The 19,400-nt window shown below is 34.1% G+C and overlaps 2 protein-coding genes across 2 annotated transcripts; one reads left to right on the forward strand and one right to left on the reverse strand.

The window, feature by feature from the left end:
• Positions 1-11,056: 11,056 nt before the first annotated feature.
• LOC135146986 (cytokinin dehydrogenase 1-like) lies at positions 11,057-13,259 on the reverse strand. Its single transcript, XM_064079044.1, has 5 exons — positions 12,605-13,259; positions 12,344-12,471; positions 11,992-12,252; positions 11,644-11,906; positions 11,057-11,465 (listed from the first exon to the last, which is right to left on the reverse strand). Exons 1-5 carry the CDS (start codon positions 13,257-13,259, stop codon positions 11,144-11,146), a joined length of 1,629 nt encoding a protein of 542 aa, XP_063935114.1. The 3' UTR covers positions 11,057-11,143.
• A 3,862-nt stretch (positions 13,260-17,121) lies between these two features.
• On the forward strand, positions 17,122-19,353 carry LOC108226280 (uncharacterized). Its single transcript, XM_017401225.2, has 2 exons — positions 17,122-17,241; positions 17,395-19,353. Exons 1-2 carry the CDS (start codon positions 17,169-17,171, stop codon positions 19,266-19,268), a joined length of 1,947 nt encoding a protein of 648 aa, XP_017256714.1. The 5' UTR covers positions 17,122-17,168; the 3' UTR covers positions 19,269-19,353.
• Positions 19,354-19,400: the final 47 nt, after the last annotated feature.

Below are 19,400 nucleotides of genomic sequence, written 5' to 3' on the forward strand. Positions count from 1 at the left end.
GATGTAAAAACAATAAAGCAGTTGAGCATGCAAGGTATTCAAGCTAACTCATGAGCCACCTTGTTAGCACACTTCTTGACAAAAGAAACTGTGAACCCCGGATTTAATTGAAGCTTTGCTCTGCTATCCTCCACAATGTGGCCAACTTTAGCCGATTTATACATTGCTTCTTCAAAGCTTGGAATGTATTCAAGGAGTCTGTTTCTACTATCGCATGCATTAAGTCTTTTGATTCCAGCCAGGACAAAGCTTCACTAACTCCCATAGTCTCAGCCTCCATAACCGAAGTAACTTTAGGCAATCTAATAGTTTTAGCTTCGAGAAATTGTCCTTCACAGTCTCGCAATACCATGCCAATAGAGAAAAATTCAGCTCCTGCAAATACTGAGGCATCTACATTGACCTTAACACACCCCATTCCCGGAGGTTTCCATCGTTGAAAAGCAATATCGATCTTGATTCGTGCTCCTACTGGATATATTCCTGTTAGCCTTCTGCCAGTCTGCCACCACTCTTTGACTCCATTCCATAGCTATACCAGGTGGTTCGTGTTTGTCTTCCCAAACTCTATTATTTCGCCAACACCAAACACCCCAAATATAGAATATTAATTAGAATATTTTAGTGCAATAATATTGAAATCGTATCTCCAAAAGAATTCGTTTGGGAGGTGATGTGGCTCGTAAAAAAATATAAGGCTGATAAAACTGGTGAGCAAGCCCTTTTAGCGGGTGCTGGTAGGGCTGTTCACGAACCGAGCCGAGCCGAGTTTTGACCGAACCGAGCCGAGTTTTAATTTTTTTTTTCTGACGAGTCGAGCCGAGCCGAGCTTTTTTATCGAACAAAAATTATGTTCAAGCTCGGCTCGTTAACTAACGAGCCGAACACGAGTTTGTTCGCGAACAAATACAAGCCGAGCCGAGTCGAGTCGAGCCGAGCCGAGCCAGAAAAAATTAAAGACAAACCGCTAGTTGACTCTTAAAATAGCTAACCAAATAATTTTAATTTTTTTGAAACTTTGTTTATATCACTAAAATGTATATATGTTAACATCCATACGGTTGGATCGGTAAGAAATATTTTTTAAAATATTGAAACACTATATTAGGATTAAACACTAGTTAGCGGTACTAGTTAACTTTTTACTTGACTGTTAAAATAGCAAACCATATAAAATTATTATTTTCCGAAATTTTGGTTACATCACTAATATATATATATATATATATATATATATATATATATATATATTAATTATATGTTGAATTCTGAGTTCAATAACATATATAAATTATAAAAAAAAAACCAAAAATTTTGCATTTTTTCGAGCTTTAACGAGCCGAGCTCGAGCCGAGCGAGCTCGAGTCGAGCTCGAGCCGAGCTCGAGCCGAACATACTAAAAGCTCGGCTCGAGCTCATTTACTTAACGAACAATTTTTTGTGTTCGAGCTCGAGCTCGTTAACTTAACGAGCCGAGCCGAACGAGCTCTTAACGAGCCGAGCTCGAGCTTGTTCGCGAACAGCTCGGTTCGTTAAACAGCCCTAGGTGCTGGGTTGGGGAGGGAGGGATTCCTCAAAAATTTCAATCTATAATATTTATGATAATACATACCACGCAGGATAAATCGACTAGTTCGGTTCTGACTTCTGATGAACGATCTTAATATATGTAAAATATTTTATCAAAAAAAATATGTGTAAAATATTTTTGATTTTAAATTCAAAATTATATAATATAGATTAAATTAAAATAAAAAATAAGGGAAACCGATTTAAAATTAGAAATAGAAATATCTTTCGAATAATTTATATCTTTATTAATTTTTTTAATAAATATAATTTTATTTTATCATTCTAACAACTAATCTATGAAATCACTATAATATTTTTATTAAATTATAAGTCGCGCATAATAGAAAATTATCCAAACACACCTAAACCGGGCGGTCTAGGCCCAAGTTGACCCAAACGGGGTCGTCGTTTCCGTTCTACTTTAAAAAGAGCATGACAACTGACAAGTGAAGTAATCAACATCTAGTAAAAAGTCACTTAATCTCATGGGTTTAAGCGGCAAAGGTTGCCTGGTATTCAGTTGTTGTTCGCTAACACTCATATTATTCATACCGATATTCATCACGCTAAATTTAGCTGCAGCAAACGGATCTCAGGTGAGGGCCTCCATAGAAGCCTTGTTTGTTCCTGCCATAATGAGCAATGTCGGTGGTTATAATAGCTTGATCAACAGCACCTCCATCTTCTTCATCTTCTTACTTCGCGACACTACCTACCAGATGGGAGTTTACTATGACAATATCACTCTCACATTTTCCTACGTGAATCCCAATACAAGTGTTGTTGTTCCTGTAGCCAACTATACAACACCCGGGTTTTACCAGAAGGGCAATGATCATGGATCCAGGATTGACCGTTCCGATTATGTAGAGACACATGGGGTTTCCTGGAAAGAAGCTTCAGAGAATGTGTCTCAAGTGGTTCTGCGTGTAGATTTGGCTACCGCGGTGAGATTCAAATATGCATCCTGGAAAAGCAAGAGACATCATTTACTGTTGCACGGAGATGTCAAAATTAGCACAAGAAGCGCCAACAAAGTTGGGGACAAAGGTACAAGGCTTAGGTCTTCCTCAGGGCACAGTTCTGGATACAAAGGATTCATTGTTTTTTCAATCTGCTTTTATGTTGTTGTATGTATTGTTTGGTTTTTTTCAATTTTTTTCACTTGTAAGGATGATTATTAGCCATCACACTGTAAGTGATGGCTTGGGATCCGAAAAATGATCATTAAAATTTTCTATTTTAAAGATATTAAATTGAGAGTAAAAATAATCATAAATTATATAATAACAATCTTATGTTGTTCATAAAACTTGCTAATATTTGATTCAAATAAACAAATTATAGCTTATAATTTAAATATAAACATTATATATAAATTACGGTTATATCATTTTAAAATATTCTAAATTTCAAGTTTATCTATCATTGTTTCTATTAAAAATATCAAGGCTGTTCAAAAATATATTAAGACTAGTTGTGACATTATTTGGCACTTCTTCTGTCAATTACTCCCCGTCCCACTGAATTATATACAATTTTTTTTGGACGTTCCATTAATTATATACATACTAAAAATAGTAAGTTTATATAATATAAAAACTAGATTACATCGATTACTTTCTTCCACTGCATCCACTTTATGCATTAAATATTAGTAAGTCCCACCATTTTACTCACACTACCCTCATTTTACACATTTACAGTATATTTTTTCTTGACCTCCGTGTCACTCCTCATATGTATATTAATCAATGGGACGGAGGGAGTATTGTATGATGTCTGTATATCGTTATATGTAGTGGTAGTCCATCCGTCCCCTGGAACTATATAGTATGGGGCTACTTAGACTGAGCTTAAAATAAGTGCTTTTTGTTTAAAGTAAATAAGTGAAATATATATTAAAAGCAAGTTAAGACATGTAAGTGATTAAAGTGTTTTGGAAAGAAGTAGAAGTCATAGAACAAAAATTAAGATTTTCAGCTTTTTACAGGTACCCTTTGACTTTTTACACAAACAGTACGAATAAGCACTTCTAACTTATAAATCCAGAAGCTGGGCTTAAAAACCGCAGCCAAACACCACCAAATATATCAGGGGACGGGAACGCCGTACGGACTTTAATGCTCCTGAAAAGTGTAGTTATACAATTTATTTTTAATTTTTTTCTGAATTAAATTTTAAATGTTAAATTTTTATTCAAAAATAAGTTACGGAACTATATAATCAATACTCCATCCGTCCCCCTCAATAGTTTACATTGAGTTTGGGCACGGAGGTTAAGAAATATGTATAAAGTAGTGGAAAAGAGAAAGAAAAGTGGGTGAAGTGGTGGGACCCATTAATTTTTAATATATAAAATTTAATACATCCCAGCTGGAATACGACTACCAAAAGACTAGAAGAGCTGTATGCGTGTACATCTAGGGTTGTAAATGAGTTGATACGCTCGATAACCGCTCGGTGTTCGGTTCGAAAAAAGCTCGGTTCGAGCTTGGTTCGATTCATAAACGAGTCGATCTTGAGCACAATTTTAAGGTTCGTTTTATAAACGAGCTGAACTTTAGCACAGTAGAAGTAGAGTTCGACTCGATAGTTCGCGAACAAGTTCGAATTATGAGTTCGTGAAAATGGTTCGTGAACTTGGCTCGTGAACATGGTTCGTGAGCCCGTGAACATGGCTCGTGAGCGTGCCTCGTGAATATGGCTCTTGAGTGTAGTTATTATGAATTTATGATTCCTTAGAGCATAAATTAAAATATTGTTAGAATTTTAATTTATTTTTTAATTATATTAAATAACAAACAAGCTCGTAAATAAATTTATGAGTATAAGCTAACTCATTAGCAAAGTTTATTAAACAAGCTCGTGAACAAAATTAATGAGCGGTTGGTGAGCAAAAATTCGTGAGACATTTTCGTGAGCATAAGTTAATGAGCGGTTCGTGAGCAAAAACTCGTGAGACAGCTCGTGAGCGGTTCGCGAGCCGTTCGTGAGCAGAGTTATTCCTTAATGAGTCGATCCTCAAACAATATTTTTGGCTCGATCTAAGCTCGGGCTCGAGTTCGAATTCGCTAATTTTTTAACAAACGATACACGAGCATTCTAGAGTCGGCTCGGCTCGGCTCATTTACAACCCCTATGTACATCGTAAAAATACAAAAAAGTCACGCGCGTTTGTCTCATTCTATTAAAATAGTTTGATCCAGCCTAGATATACGAGCACCTTCACGTGACAGAAAAGTTGTAGTGTTGGGTTTCGCGGCTTGCGACTTGCGAGGTACTGCTTTATGTTCTGAACACATGTTAAGCGTGAAATTTTATAAATTTGAGAGATTCGCTATTATTAAGATACAAAAACCAACTAAAATAATCAAATTTATAAACTTTAATGCTTAGCATGTGCGCATGAGCACACACTAAAAAAATCGATATTTTGTATCATGCTGCTTCCTCTTGTGTATATGATATACTCCTCCTTCAAAAGATAGCAGAGTAAAAGTAGTATAGTAATATGAAAAAGGAGGATATGTGAGAAATTGATGGGACTCATTAACTATGTCAGGAAAATTTTGTAATGTAAAGAAATAGGTGGGGCAATATCCGAAAAAACAAACCGCAAAGAACATGATAGGACGGAAAAAGTATTTTTTATTTATGCATGAGATTTTTATTAGTAGAAAATAATTTTTTGTTTGTAATCGCGAACATATCTTTTTTTTTTTTTGTATTACTAGTCTTCACAGACGTTTTAATATCAGAGCTAAAAATAGAATCTAATGACGTCTTAAAAATTTAACAATTTTTTCCCTTTTTTTAAAATAACATTCATATATTTCTAATATAATATTCGCTTCTCTCCAATTTAGTGCTCTTTTCGATTTTTTCAACTCTAGTGGCTCTTTAAAAATATAAGTATTTTTTTCGTTCTGCTCTCTTTTAAATAACATTCAAATGCTCTTAATATAATATTCACTCCTCTCTAATTCATTCCCCTCTCCAATATAAATATAAATATAGTACAAATAAAAATTTGTTTGAAGTTGTCACGATTTCGATATATTAACTTGTTAAGAGTTATATATTAGATAAAAAAAAATTAGAAATCATATTGAAAATGCTCTAATTAGTAATTACCATGGTAAAAAAACATGGGTTCAAATTAGAATTCACCATTTTCAATAATTTTTGAAACTAAATATAATTTGAAATGAATTGATCTGATGCAGGTTACTAGTCAGAATTAAGTATTTTTCATCAAAATTTCGAAATTGATCAGGTTACAGGGTTACTCCTACTTGAACATGGCTTTGGATTTGGAATTTATCCTCCTATCCTATGTAGCATTATACTCCATTTATTTTAGAATCACTAATTGTAACTTTTTAAAAAGAATATATATGATTAATAATAGTATTCTAAAAAAGAAAATTATAAACACATGATTTTAGGTTTGCGATAAAAAATCTTAAAACTTGTGTTAAAAAGTGAAGCCACATCTCAAAACGGAGTGAATATCCTGATAATACACCCAATTTATTGACTACCAACCACATTATTATTATTATATTGTTCGTCTCATGATCTTATTTACCGGGCCCTCGCAGAAACTCAAGAATATTTAACTATGGACTATCAATGGAGATGAGATCCAATATTTTCAGTCTCATCTTGTCATGTAAAACCTGTAAATCTGAACTCAGATTGTTTTGTATATTTATCGAGTACAACCACCAAATTCTTTCCGAAAAGTAAAAGAAAAGCGGAAAGAGATATGGGTCATATAGATGATGCTCTAAACCCAAAATACCAACTAGTATCATGTGTGTGCGGCTGGACATTGATCTTTATTTACCTCCCTCCTTGGATATGGGTAAGCTTAGCTATGGTAAAACAAGGTTCAATCTCCTGTTCTATTGAAGATTTTTACATAGCTAATCTTCAAAGTTCTGATCTCTCCAACTTAAACCAGTCCATTATCTACTTCAAGCTCCACCTTGGAAACAACGAAGATAGTATGGGAGTTTACTATGAAAGCCTCAACTTGACTTTCTCGTATCATGCAAGTGCAGGAAATATCGTTCCGGTGGGTAACTACACCATACCTGGATTTCACCAGGGTATTAATAAGGAGACAGATCGGAATGCTTACGTGGTGACGACTCCGGGGAATTCATGGCAACAAATTTCCAAAAGCGAGTCTTCGGCTTCTCATGTCATTATTTTTAGAGTGGATCTGGGATCTGCAGTGAAGTTCAGGGAGCTATTCTCGAAAGCTAAAAGCAAGACACGTAAGATAATGGCATGGGCTGATGTGGAGGTTGATCCCGTCTCTGGCAAGAAAACCAGTGAAAAAGCTATTAAACTTAAGCATATGATTGAACATCATGTTTCTGGCGGGGTTACTTTTGTTTTCGCCTTCATGATAATTGTTACAATTTTAACACCATACTGGTGTTTTCTTTTTCTTGGGTGTGTGTGCAGAGTTTTCGGTCATTAAAGTACTGCAGTTTCAGGTGTTGACCGGATTGTAAAAATTATTATTTTAGATTGATTTTTATTGTGAATTAAAATTTTGATTATATATTTTTATTCAAAAAATTTTTTGAAAAACAAGATTTTTAATTACTCGGTCAAATCACTTAAAAGTACGTGTCCATAGTCAAAACGTCAAATATTAAAAAACGGAGGGAGTATTTTTTTTAAACAATACTTTCATTACTTAAATAGAAAATAAATAAACATTTAATTTAGCACGGACATCACTGTTAAAACTACATTACTTTTAATTATTGGGTTTGTTTAGTGTGTTCCCATGGGCACATGCTAAACTCCAAATTCTATAAGTATGGCGGAGTTTGATTGGTGTGGTTGGTGAATTTGCAAGGGATCCACCATTATAAAGAAGTAGCTACCAATCAAAATCACCAAAACTTATAAATTTTAGTGCTTAGCATGTGCTCACTAGAAAAACCGTTAATTATTTGCAATGTCACAATAATCATTTGTTTTTATCAGTGTTGTAAAAAGTGGGAATCAGACTTAATCGGTGGAGTCACGGAACAGGGATTAATCGGTGATTAATTGAATTGATCGGGGATTAATCGGATTAATCAGTGATTAATCGGAGATTTAATCAGTTCGGTGAGTTACGGAACAGGGATTAATCAGTGACTAATCGTGATTAATCACCGACTTTTCGAACAGAGGCTTTCATATATATTTTTCATGTCAATTTGTCTCTTTAATTTAACTCAATCATCTCATATCCCGATAGCCTTATGATCTTAGAGCATCTCCAAGGGTGATTTCTAAATTTGTTAGCTATAATGATTATGTAAATTGTTTATACAAGTTTTTTGCTAACAGGTGAGAAAAACACTTTAATGGAATTATGTATAATTATGTCAAGTTAAAATTATACATAATAGTTTTACTAGTTCAACAAATTTATTGAATCAAATATGATTATCTATATTTTTTTTGCTAAAGGATGATGGTTGGAGAGTATTTCTTTTTACATATCATCCAAAAATGCCACTTAAGATGACACATAGATATTTTAACTAACATGTCTCAACCCTTGGAGATGCTCTTAGACCGTACAACACTTTTAATAGATCCAACTCGAGCCTTCGTTCAAGTAACATTGGAATCTGGTAATATCATACCACGACTAAAACGTGGGTTAGACTTCAAAAATTTTTTACATCAACATTCATCTTTGTAGTACCATTTTGAGTCATGACACACCTATGAAATCCATCATTAGAAAGTGTAAACGGAGAGATATATTTTTTTACGGTTCAAGACAAATCATTATTGAAATGATGACAATACTCACTAACAACTGCTTACTATTCTAATTCAGTCATTAAGTATGTAACATAATCACCACAAAATTTTTCAATTGACATTTCACAGTTCTATCTAACAAATGTAGAAAGGAAGATTCAAACTCAACGCTATTTTTCCTCAAATTCATTAATATCACATCTCTTCTAGAAATTTCAGCCAAAGGACATGATGAAATTAATAAGTAAAAATTATCTCGTTATCCTTGTTACAAATTGAACACAATCTCTGTAGTGATATTCTTTTTCGAAACAATTTCACCATGATAAGAATAAACTCCGTATCACTTTTAAAATTAACAGTTACAAATTCAACCAGCATTTTGAAATGTCTGGAAAAGTTATAAATTCTTTTGTTAAGAATATATGTATGTGTGTGTGATTTTCCTAATTCCTCTTTCTCGTATTCTACTTATATGTAAGTATATATATATATATATATAATAGAAATAAATTATCTAGCTTCGAAAACTCCGAGCCTACCTCCTCCTTGTTTATATAAAAAAAATTGGTGTTGACAAGAATTGAACCTAAGACCACTCTAATTTATGTGCACCACTTAAACCACTTGAGCTACACAAGCAATCAACACGTTATCCAAAAGCGTTAACCAAATACATTAAAACTATGGTATTTATATTCTTTTCAATATCTTATTTATTTAAGATAAATTATTATTTCAGCTAAGTCTCATATATTGTTTACATGATAGATTAATATCAATAAACTAATTATTTACATAAATAAATTTAAAATTGAAAAAGGATATGAATAATAGGGCTCGAATCATGATTCCACTTTCTAAAAATAGATATAATTCATATCCGTATAAAAATGAACAAATTCAAATCCAACTTAATAGTTTAAACGAGTACCAATACAATATAATAGAAATTTTAAGTAATGAATGTGAGAAATAAGCTCAAGAACTAAGATTTCAGCGAATTTCTCTGAAACAAAACATTGATGGGCTTTCAACATGGACCATGTCATATTAAAATTTTCTATTATAAAGGGTGATTTACAAAGAGATTACAATATTTTGGTGAACACTAAATAAGGTAACTAAAGGAATATTCTTATTTAGAATTTTTTTTATTTTAAACTTATGAATTTAGAATTGGACGTGTAACTAAATCTGTTTTAAAAAAAAATAGATATAAGAATAATGTCAGAGACATCAAATTTGGTGTTAGAATATATATCTAAATGATGTAATTTTGATGATATATGAATTTGAAATATTATAACTTGTGATATAAAGTTGATTTTAGGGAAATTCTATATTGTTAATTAAAAGTCATTCAAATAATAATAAAAAGCGTTTACGAGACCTACTAAAAAGAGTTGAGATATAAATTTTACTTGATTTATTTTCAAAAAAATTACTTGGTTAAAATAAAATAACAGATAGAAATAAGCTATATATATTAAAGTCTTAAAACTATAATTTTTAATATGCCACCGATCAATATATAACATACCGGTTAAATAAAATGATTCAAACTACAATTAAATTAATTTTTCATTTACAAATTAATCTAAAAAAATATCGTAATTCAACATATCAAGAACAAGTTTATAAATGTAAAACAATGCACGCCACACATCTTCTTCTAATGACGATTTAGGATATCGTAATTCAACATATCAAGAACAAGTTTTCATCAAAATCATGTTATGTTAGGTGAAATAATTTAATAATTTTCAACAATAAATTACAGATACTTTTAATGAGGAATAATATATTTAAAATCTAAATATTTCAGTATTCATGTCGAATGTAATTTTGAACATGTAGATAATATGATGATGACCTCTATATCCTCACGAATTTGAATATAGAAAAATCAATTTAGCTGTAGCTTTTGATACATAATTTTTAAAAAAATATAGTACTTATTATTATTATTATTAATGTTATTAGGTTGCAAATATAACATTTTCATATCTACTTATTTTGTCAAAAAATAAAAAATTCGTCAATATTATTTAATTTTCATAATTACTATTAAATTGCTCGAAACAATACGATGACACGTCAATATTATTTAAAACACGATATAAATTAGAACGCCGTGCCTCACACGGACTTTTATACTAGTTAAAAGTTTAAGAAGAGACGGAGTATATACCTAAATTAACTGTCTAGTTTAATTCACTGTAAAAGAGATTTTTGCTTACCAAAAACATCCGAAATCGGTGCTTTACCACATTGATAGCTTTTTTGAACTGACACGTGGTGGATTATTATGTTCGCCTGTTCGGTATGAATTGAGTTGTGGGTTCAGATCATTATACTTGGTATTAGCGCTCCGCCAGTTCGTTTTATGCCCATGTATATGCCCATGTATAAGTCTTTCTCAAGGCCTCGTTCTTGAATTTTTTTTAAAGAGAAAGTAAGTAAATGTAAGTGAAATCAAATGTACGTTCACTTTTATCTCATTTTTGGAGTGAAAGTTTTGGAATGAAACTATATTATAATTGCATCTATTTTCATTTGTTTTCACCAACTTTACTTACTTTTCACTTGTAAAGTCTCGCTAAAAAAAGACTGCTTTCCATTTTTTAGAAGATATCTGAGAGTATTTATGTTGTTCATTCAAATGCTAAAAGAAGACTGCTCCTAGTTGAGAGAACATATTTGAAAAATTATTTACGTTGTTCGTTCGAAGGCTAAAAGCAATAGATACTAAAGGCTTCATAACTGATGCTAGCTACAGTGAATCTACTGCTTTCCGGAAGATTCTCTGGCCTGGAGCTAGTATTGCCAACGGATCATAAGTTGTTTTTCTTCGCCTGAATGTTTCCCACCGGGGGCCAAAGTGAGCTTTCCACTCTTCTCGAGTGCTGTAGCTGGGCAAATATTGTTTCACTCCAAGACAATTCGAATCACAGAACTCTAAAATTCTATTGTTCTGCATTAGGATATGATCCAACCCATCTGTTCCTGTGGATGATGCTACGGCTGAGGATAGAAATGCCACTAGGTAGAAAATATTTTCTTCTGGGGTTACCAAAGAATTTTCATTATTCCACCTGTAAAACAAAGGGACCAATTATAGGGTACATGACATTATATGTACTTAAATTAGTCACCTTGTCAAAACCCCATGTTTTTTTTCTGTTTTCTTTATACTTCACCTTTTCAGTACATAAGTGTCTTGTGAGAACTGTATATAAATGGTGTGCCACATGATAGAAGGTGAACTAGTACCTTGATTTGTTAACCGGGTAGATTAGTACAGGACCGTTGCTCGTGTCTACAAGTATTTTTCCAAAAACTTCTTGGGAGAAGTCATGAATTTTACTTTTTGGAATCAGAAGATTTAGCCATGGGTGAGGAACCTCCCACAAGCCCATCTGTCGAAGTTTCTTCTCCTCGGCATGCACTCTATCAAGAAATTCCAAATAGGATACTTCTGATAGGAAGAGGGTGGATTGAATATAACTCAGTTCTAATAACAAGCTGTCAATTATCTGATACAACAGAAAAGAGAGGTCAGTACTAGGAAACTTCTGGTGTTTAGGTAGTCACCGAGGTTTTAATACTTTGCCAGTTTACCTGCTCTATTATGTCATTTTCTTGGGGGTTGAAGTATTTTGCGATTTCTAGACAGTATAGAGTTTTTCCTTCAGAATGGAATTCACTAGCTTCTAGAGGGTCTCTGGGGTTAAATGACGATCTCCAGTTATTCAGTAAACCTGTTCTGTTTATTATCACGAATCCTTCAACATAATCAAAAGAATTTCGTGATGATATAAGATGCTCCTGGTCCCTGCAGAACATGCTGAAGTCTTTATACAACATTCTTATCCATTTTACCTGTAAAAGATGAAATATTAAGCTCATCAATTTATTCTTCTTATGACCGTGAGCTTGTTATTCTTTTTGTATGTAGATACATTAATATTACCCTCGCGGGTGCTGGTTCCAAAGAGATTCTAGCTCTTGTGATAATGCCAAACTGGCCTAGTCCTCCAAGAACACCATAATAAAGGTCAGCATTCTGCTTGCTTGTACATGTTACTATTTCTCCTGTTCCTGTTCGAATAAAGAGTACACTTGATAACGTATGATACAATTATATTTGTTTTGCTGAGCTCAAAATTGAGGTAGAGCGTTACAGTCAGTGTGTTTGGAAATATATATTGTATTATAAGTTTCTGCAATGTACCTGTGACAACTTCAAGCTGGTAGACATTATCTATCTGTGGACCGTGTCTAAAGGCTTGCCCGCTGATTCCAGCATTTGACAGAGTTCCGCCAACTGTGAGATGAAGATAATCTGTCCAAGATTTGGGTGCGAGACCATGTTTAAGGCCCTCTTGCAGTATATTTATCCATAGTTCACCACCGGACACATCCACATATGGTAATTCTCCAGTGTGAAAGTGCATGTCTTGTTCCCGAAATGATTCCATGTTAATCACCAGTCCATTATGCGCTTGTGATTGACCTTCAAGGGAGTGACCATGGCCTCTGGCAGCTACAGTGAGAGCAGAAGTGGTGCCCAAACTGTAGATATGCTTAATTATGGATGAAATATCTTGTACTGTTTTTGGATGTAAAACTGCTGCAGGAAGGAAATGGTATCTATCGCCAAAGTCCTTGGATGCATAGTCGATGTTGTCAAAAAAGATTTGGCCATCAAGTTTTAATGCCTGTAGTGATGATAAAATTGAGAGATTTGAGTTGGGAGAAGCGGTTGGGGTCTCAGCAGGAAGGCTAGAACAGAAATCGTTTTTGTTACAGTTACAACTTAATAAAAGGGCTACAAGTAACCTGCCAAGCACGTCATTTTGTCTGAACACTCCTGCAGGTGAGTGCATTTTCTTGGGGAGATTGGGAGGGACAAAGTGTTGTCAATACCTTTAAAGGAATGAGTATTGGTACATTATCTTAAGAATATTTGAAGAGTATTTAAGAAGAAGATAAAGGTGGTTCTTAGATAGTTAGGTCCACAACATACAATTATTGCAGCATACTTACCGCGTTTATTAACATTATAAGAAAAGACATAACTGACCACTTATAACCAACCGATGACCGTTTATTAACACTATAAGATAATTGTTCTCCATTTATTTTATTTTTCTATAAATTGTTTCCAATCAGGGAGGAAAAAAGTTGAATCAATACTGAACTTTATAAACCACAGGAAATTAAACTACCTTCCTGTCTCTTTCAGTTACCTTGTTTGTGTTCTAACTCTTCACCCATAACTGTTGCCTGAGCTATTTTCTTTGACGGTCTGTAAGTTTCCAAACAGATGAAACTTCCAATTTAGAGTTGGAGACCCCTACCAAGTATGTTTGCTCCCATATGATGCCCCAGAAAGGCCCACCTGCACAAATGATTATCGTGCATGTTTATTTTAGTTCTTTTAGTTGAGATAGTGATTTGGCCGTCCCTACCAAAGAAAAATGTTCTTACCCGAGGCCTCGTAAAATAATTTCAAGAATGTAGCGTCCAAAAGTCATATAATTTAGGGGAGAAATGGAATTCATCATCACTTATATAATACAGAATACAGAAAATTTCTCTGGTCCTGGCCGAAAATTCTAGATGCTCTACAATTATTGAAAGGCCACAAAATTCTGGTTTGTTAACATCTACTACTGTTTCTCATTGGAGAGTAGATTGACATTTGACAGCAGAGAGGGAAAAGTAGGGAATATATACCTAAGTTGCCCCGGCTCAGATTCCAGTCTATCTGAATGACTATTGATAGTCACTTCATATATAGTCATCTGCTTATCCGTGGTCAAAGAGGTCGATCATTTAATCTGCGTAATTAAGTGTTAGAATATAATACTATGATTCGGTTTTCTCAAAAACACAGAACATACAATAAAAACTTGTTGAAATCAGAACATACTGTACTAGCTAAGTCCAATTATGGAGTAACTCCTTTATGAAAATAATGACTTCCTTCTGGACCACTTATTCAACTACTGTCTTGTGTTTTTTGGTGCTTTAACCACCTTTCTAAGAATTTGGTATATATCATTAGGCTCTCCTAATTATTGTCACATACTGTATACATTATAGTAACTACTGGAATTAACTTTCGTGGAGTGATAGTAAGTTCATGCTTATAATGAGTTCCTTGGCGTCCGAAGAATGACCATATACTTTCTTATTAATCAGCACGCAAAATCTCTCTGTCATTAAGCAATGATACCAGGATTCAATGAGTGATGGGGGGGGGGGGGGGGGGGGGGGTGTCATCGTGGAATGTGTTCTTATGCTGATATCGCATAAGCAGTGTTTACCCTTTCATGGGAATCCTTATTAAGCAATGGCAGAGATAGTGCTATCATAGTTTTTTTGTAACTTTAGGAATGTGAATGAAAAGACTGGAATTCGCATACTCAGACACACATTTTTTTAGCTACTGTATTGTCTGTTAATTACTGTCTTAGACACTTTTGCAGGTTTAATTTGGTGTCTACGCTTAGTGGATTATAGATTGGACACAATATGATATATTGCAGTGTTTGATCTAGATTAATTATAATGAACTGCTTAATTATAATGTTTTTATCCCACTGGTGTGAATTTTAGCAGAAACTTGGCGGAAATTATGCTACTGGAGTCTGATCGGGTGATCAAGATATGCCTTCCGGGTTAAACTTGTCTTAGTTTACTTGTATACAGTGACAAGAAAACTAAATAAACATCTACTGCCTTGATGGAAAGTTGCATAGTAGTACAAAGTATGGGCATGATTCTCATTCTCAACACAAAAAAACACGGAAGGAAGTATCGACATTGCACAAAACTAGGATCTTACTTATTCACATGTATACATAAAAGAGATGTCTGAAGAGCGTTTAATTAGGAAGAAAATGACATGCACGATGTCTGAAGAGTATAATGCATAATTTCCAGAGAAAATGGCTTTTAAAGACCACGCTTGACACAAGTACCCATCTCCTTTCAAGATTTTCTAACTCTTCACCCATAACTGTTGCCTGAGTTAACACAAAATAATTAATCAGTAAGTCATATTCTAAACTCTTATCTTAACAAATAAAGTCACATTAAATTATAAATCATAATATTAAACTCAGTCAAACGAGCTTTTAACCTGTTCCGCTGAGAGAGAGAGAGTATCTTACTCGTCAAACTAAATGAGAGTCTTACTGTTAATGGATTGAATTTGATTTGGATTTTATGCTGATTCTAAATAAAATGTCACTAGTTGGTGAGAGTATTTAGAATTTAAACACATGTTTCAAAATCTCATTAATTTTGGTAGGATTTCAAATATCAATCCCACAAAATCCATCATTTTATGAAATTAAAAAAAAATCTATCAGTATTTGAATACCATCAGGAATTTTAAATAATTTCAACCAAATACTGTCAGATTTTAAAATATAATTTAAAAATCCTACTTCAATACAACCATATTTAGTAGTATAATTTAAAATTTTAACTAGATACTCTCAGATTTTGATATGTTTTTAAAATCTGAAGTGAATATTTTCAAATTTTATGAATGAATTATTGTTTTTGAATTCTAGTTGAATATATCCCTGAACGAGCATTGAGCATCGAGCATCTGGGGACATGGCACATCTACATCTACAAAAAGTAAGATCCATGTGAGCAACTTTGATGTCCTTTCGCCGGGGTTCATCGATGTAGGTTGAAATGGATAGGCTCTTAGGTTTTGTTTGACAACCTGCCCCGTGCTTGAGTCTATAGCCTAACTCAACCGACGAAGACTTGGCCGATTCCTTCATTGCCCTGGGTTGAATACGTGGATAAGAATAGCTCGACATGTATTTTAAATATTTTATAAAATATATAGAATTCATAAATTATTTTAATTCTATTTTCTTTAAAATATTTAAAATTTAAATTATAACAAAAACCTCTATAACAATTAGTGGGATTGGGCGAGTATTAAAAATGCAGTAACTCTCTCCGTCTTCAATTAGCTTTTAATACACAATTTAAATATTTTAAATACAAACTAATTATTTTCATTCTAAATTAAAATATATGAATATAATTTTATAACAATTTTTGGATTTTTATTTCATGTATAACACATAAAAACACTATAATCATGTCAAAAAGTTAAAAATATATTTGTAAAAAAAAATTTCATTTATTGATCGTTAAATGTTTTATGATAAATATTCGACGATTAATAAATACAGTATATATTTTGTAAACGGATAAAATTTGTAGAAGAAACGAATTCATATCTTCAATTATCACGCGGTGAATGAAGGTTGAAAAAGGAATAATTTTATTTCTTTTTAAAATTAGCTTCTCTCTTGAAAGAGTTAGTCAGTTCGCCACATATATTCTAATTTTAGGAAAAATACGACTCAAGCCACAGCTGTCATTTGATCACTTTGCCACATATATTTCAATTTTAGGAAAAATCCGAATCTAAGATACAAATTCATATGAACAACTTTGATGTGCACAACTCATTAGAGTTTATCATAAGTTTATAGCTATCTCTTTGTGAGAGAACAAGCCACATAATAAAAGAAACTTAAACACGTTACTTGTCATATAACAAACAACCCTGCATGCATGCCATCTGTCCCTCTTTGCCTCTCAAGTTAATATGCCCATAATATTGGCCAGGTACATTATCCATTGCCCTATAAATAGGACGCACTTATATGCATATCATCATAAGAAAAAAAAAACATTTCCTCCGTATAAAAAACACCATTAGAGATAGCCTCAAGTTCCTAAATAAAATGCATTCCAGGATCCCTCTTGTGTTACTTTTACTTTCCTTACTTGTCACCGGGTCTTTGCATATTACTACAGGTACGTGTATCATTAAACTCCTCGAATTAATAGTAATTTTATTTCTATGCAAATGTATAAGATTATATTATAATAATTTGATTGTGTAATTAATGATGATATCAATTTATTTAAGTCTCATGATATAATTGCTTGTATATTTAATTAAAACAGGTTCTCGTCTGCTTAACGAACAACAAGTTGGAGCCCAACCAACATGCGGACAAGCAGTTGGAGGCCAACAACCTTGTAACCAGCAACCAAATGATCAGAAGCCTAGCGGCCAACAAGTCCAACAACCGGGATCCCAACAAGGACAACAAGGAAGTGGTCAACAACCTGGTGGCAATCAAGACCAACAACCAAAAGTCCAACAAGGTAGCCAACAGGGAGGAGATCAACAAAACTGTGGCAAACAAGTAGGAGACGCATCCCAATGCGGTCAGCAAGGACAACAAAGCCAACAAGGTCAATCGCAAGGACAACAAGGTGGAAGCCAACAAGGTGGAAATCAACAAGGACAACAAGGTGGAAGTCAACAAGACGGAAACCAACAAGGACAACAAGGTGGAAACCAACAAGGACAACAAGGTGGAAACAATCAAGGTCAGCAAGGCGAACAAGTTGGAAGCAATCAAGGTCAACAAGGCAAACAAGATGGAAGCCAACAAGGCCAACAAGGTGGAAACCAACAAGGACAACAACAAGGCCAACAAGGTGGAAACCAACAAGGTCAGACAAGTCAACAAGGTGGAAGCCAACAAGGACCACAACAAGGTGGAAGCCAACAAGATCAAGGGCAACAAGGTGGAAGCCAAAAAGGTCAAGGGCAACAAGGTGGAAGCCAACAAGGTCAAGGGCAACAAGGTGGAAGCAACCAAGGACAACAAGGTGGAAGTAACCAAAGTCAACAAGGACAACAACAAGGTCAACAAGGTGGAAGTAACCAAAATCAACAGGGACAACAAGGTGGAATCAACCAATGTCAACAAGGTGGAAACCAACAAGGACAACAATCTTGCGGTCAACAAGGAGCACAACCTGTAGGTATATGTTATGGAACATTTGCTGACAATCAACCAACAGCTCAAGAAGCCATCCCTCTCATCCAGACCGTTGGGATTCAAAGAATGAGACTATATGGTCCTGACCATAATGCTTTACAATCTCTTAGAAATACAAAAATTGAAGTTGTGATTGGCGTCCCCAACGAACAACTTCAATCAGTGGCCTCTTCACAGGATAACGCTAATCAGTGGGTTCAAGACAACATCAAAAATTATCAAGAGGTTAATTTTAGGTATGTTGTAGTTGGTAATGGAATAACTCCAGCCCACGACCAAACTTCTCAGTTCGCGCAGTTTGTTCTCCAAGCCATGCAAAACATTCAGAACGCAATTTCAGCGTGTGGGCTTCAAAATAAAATCAGAGTCACCACTGCCATTGATCAGTCTGAGATTCTCATCCAATCTTGTCCACCATCACAGGGTCAATTTAGGCCAGAAGTTAGACAGTTTATTGACCCCATTATCAAATTTCTAGTAAACAATAACAACGTACCATTGTTGGTAAATCTCCACCCTTACTTTAGCTATGTGCACAACAAGGCAGATATTCCATCAGAGTTTGATGCACATGGCAACAGCGGACAAACTCCACGTCTTGAATATGCTACTTTCCAACGTCAAGATCCGATTTTACAAGATGGACCGCTTGGCTACACAAATGTCTTTGACGCCATGGTTGATAGTGTACATTCCGCTCTAGAGAAGGCCGGTGGATCATCTTTAGATGTGGTCGTGTCTGAAATTGGTTGGCCAACTGATGGGGGTGACGCGGCTACAATTGAAAATGCATCAACCCATAACACCAGGTTGATTAACCATGTACTTAACAATGGAACTCCAAAAAGACCTGAGAAGCGTATAGAGACTTATATCTTCAATTTGTTTGATGAGAATAAAAGAGATTCTGAGGAGTTTGAAAGGCACTGGGGAGTATTCGACAACAACAAGCAAGCGAAGTATCAGATCAATTTTCAGTTTTGATAATTAAACATGAATGTATAATGTTTATGTCTAATAAATGTTGACATGTATGGCTGTAGGTTCTAAATAAAGAAGCTATACGTGATCACTTTTTTTAATAAATTGGTATGTTTAATCCTTAATTTTCTCCTT

The sequence above is a fragment of the Daucus carota genome, chromosome 6 (assembly GCF_001625215.2).
Source record: "Daucus carota subsp. sativus chromosome 6, DH1 v3.0, whole genome shotgun sequence".
NCBI lineage: Eukaryota > Viridiplantae > Streptophyta > Magnoliopsida > Apiales > Apiaceae > Daucus > Daucus carota.

Bases quoted from the DNA above. Each gene is read 5' to 3' on its own strand.
- LOC108226280 (XM_017401225.2), top strand. From the start codon at position 17,169: ATGCATTCCAGGATCCCTCTTGTGTTACTTTTACTTTCCTTACTTGTC. The intron at 17,242-17,394 runs GTACGTGTATCA...TAATTAAAACAG, and splicing joins GTCTTTGCATATTACTACAG to GTTCTCGTCTGCTTAACGAA.
- LOC135146986 (XM_064079044.1), bottom strand. From the start codon at position 13,259: ATGCACTCACCTGCAGGAGTGTTCAGACAAAATGACGTGCTTGGCAGG. The intron at 12,472-12,604 runs GTACATTGCAGA...TTATTCGAACAG, and splicing joins CCAGCTTGAAGTTGTCACAG to GAACAGGAGAAATAGTAACA. The intron at 11,466-11,643 runs GTACTAGTTCAC...TTTGTTTTACAG, and splicing joins TACCCGGTTAACAAATCAAG to GTGGAATAATGAAAATTCTT.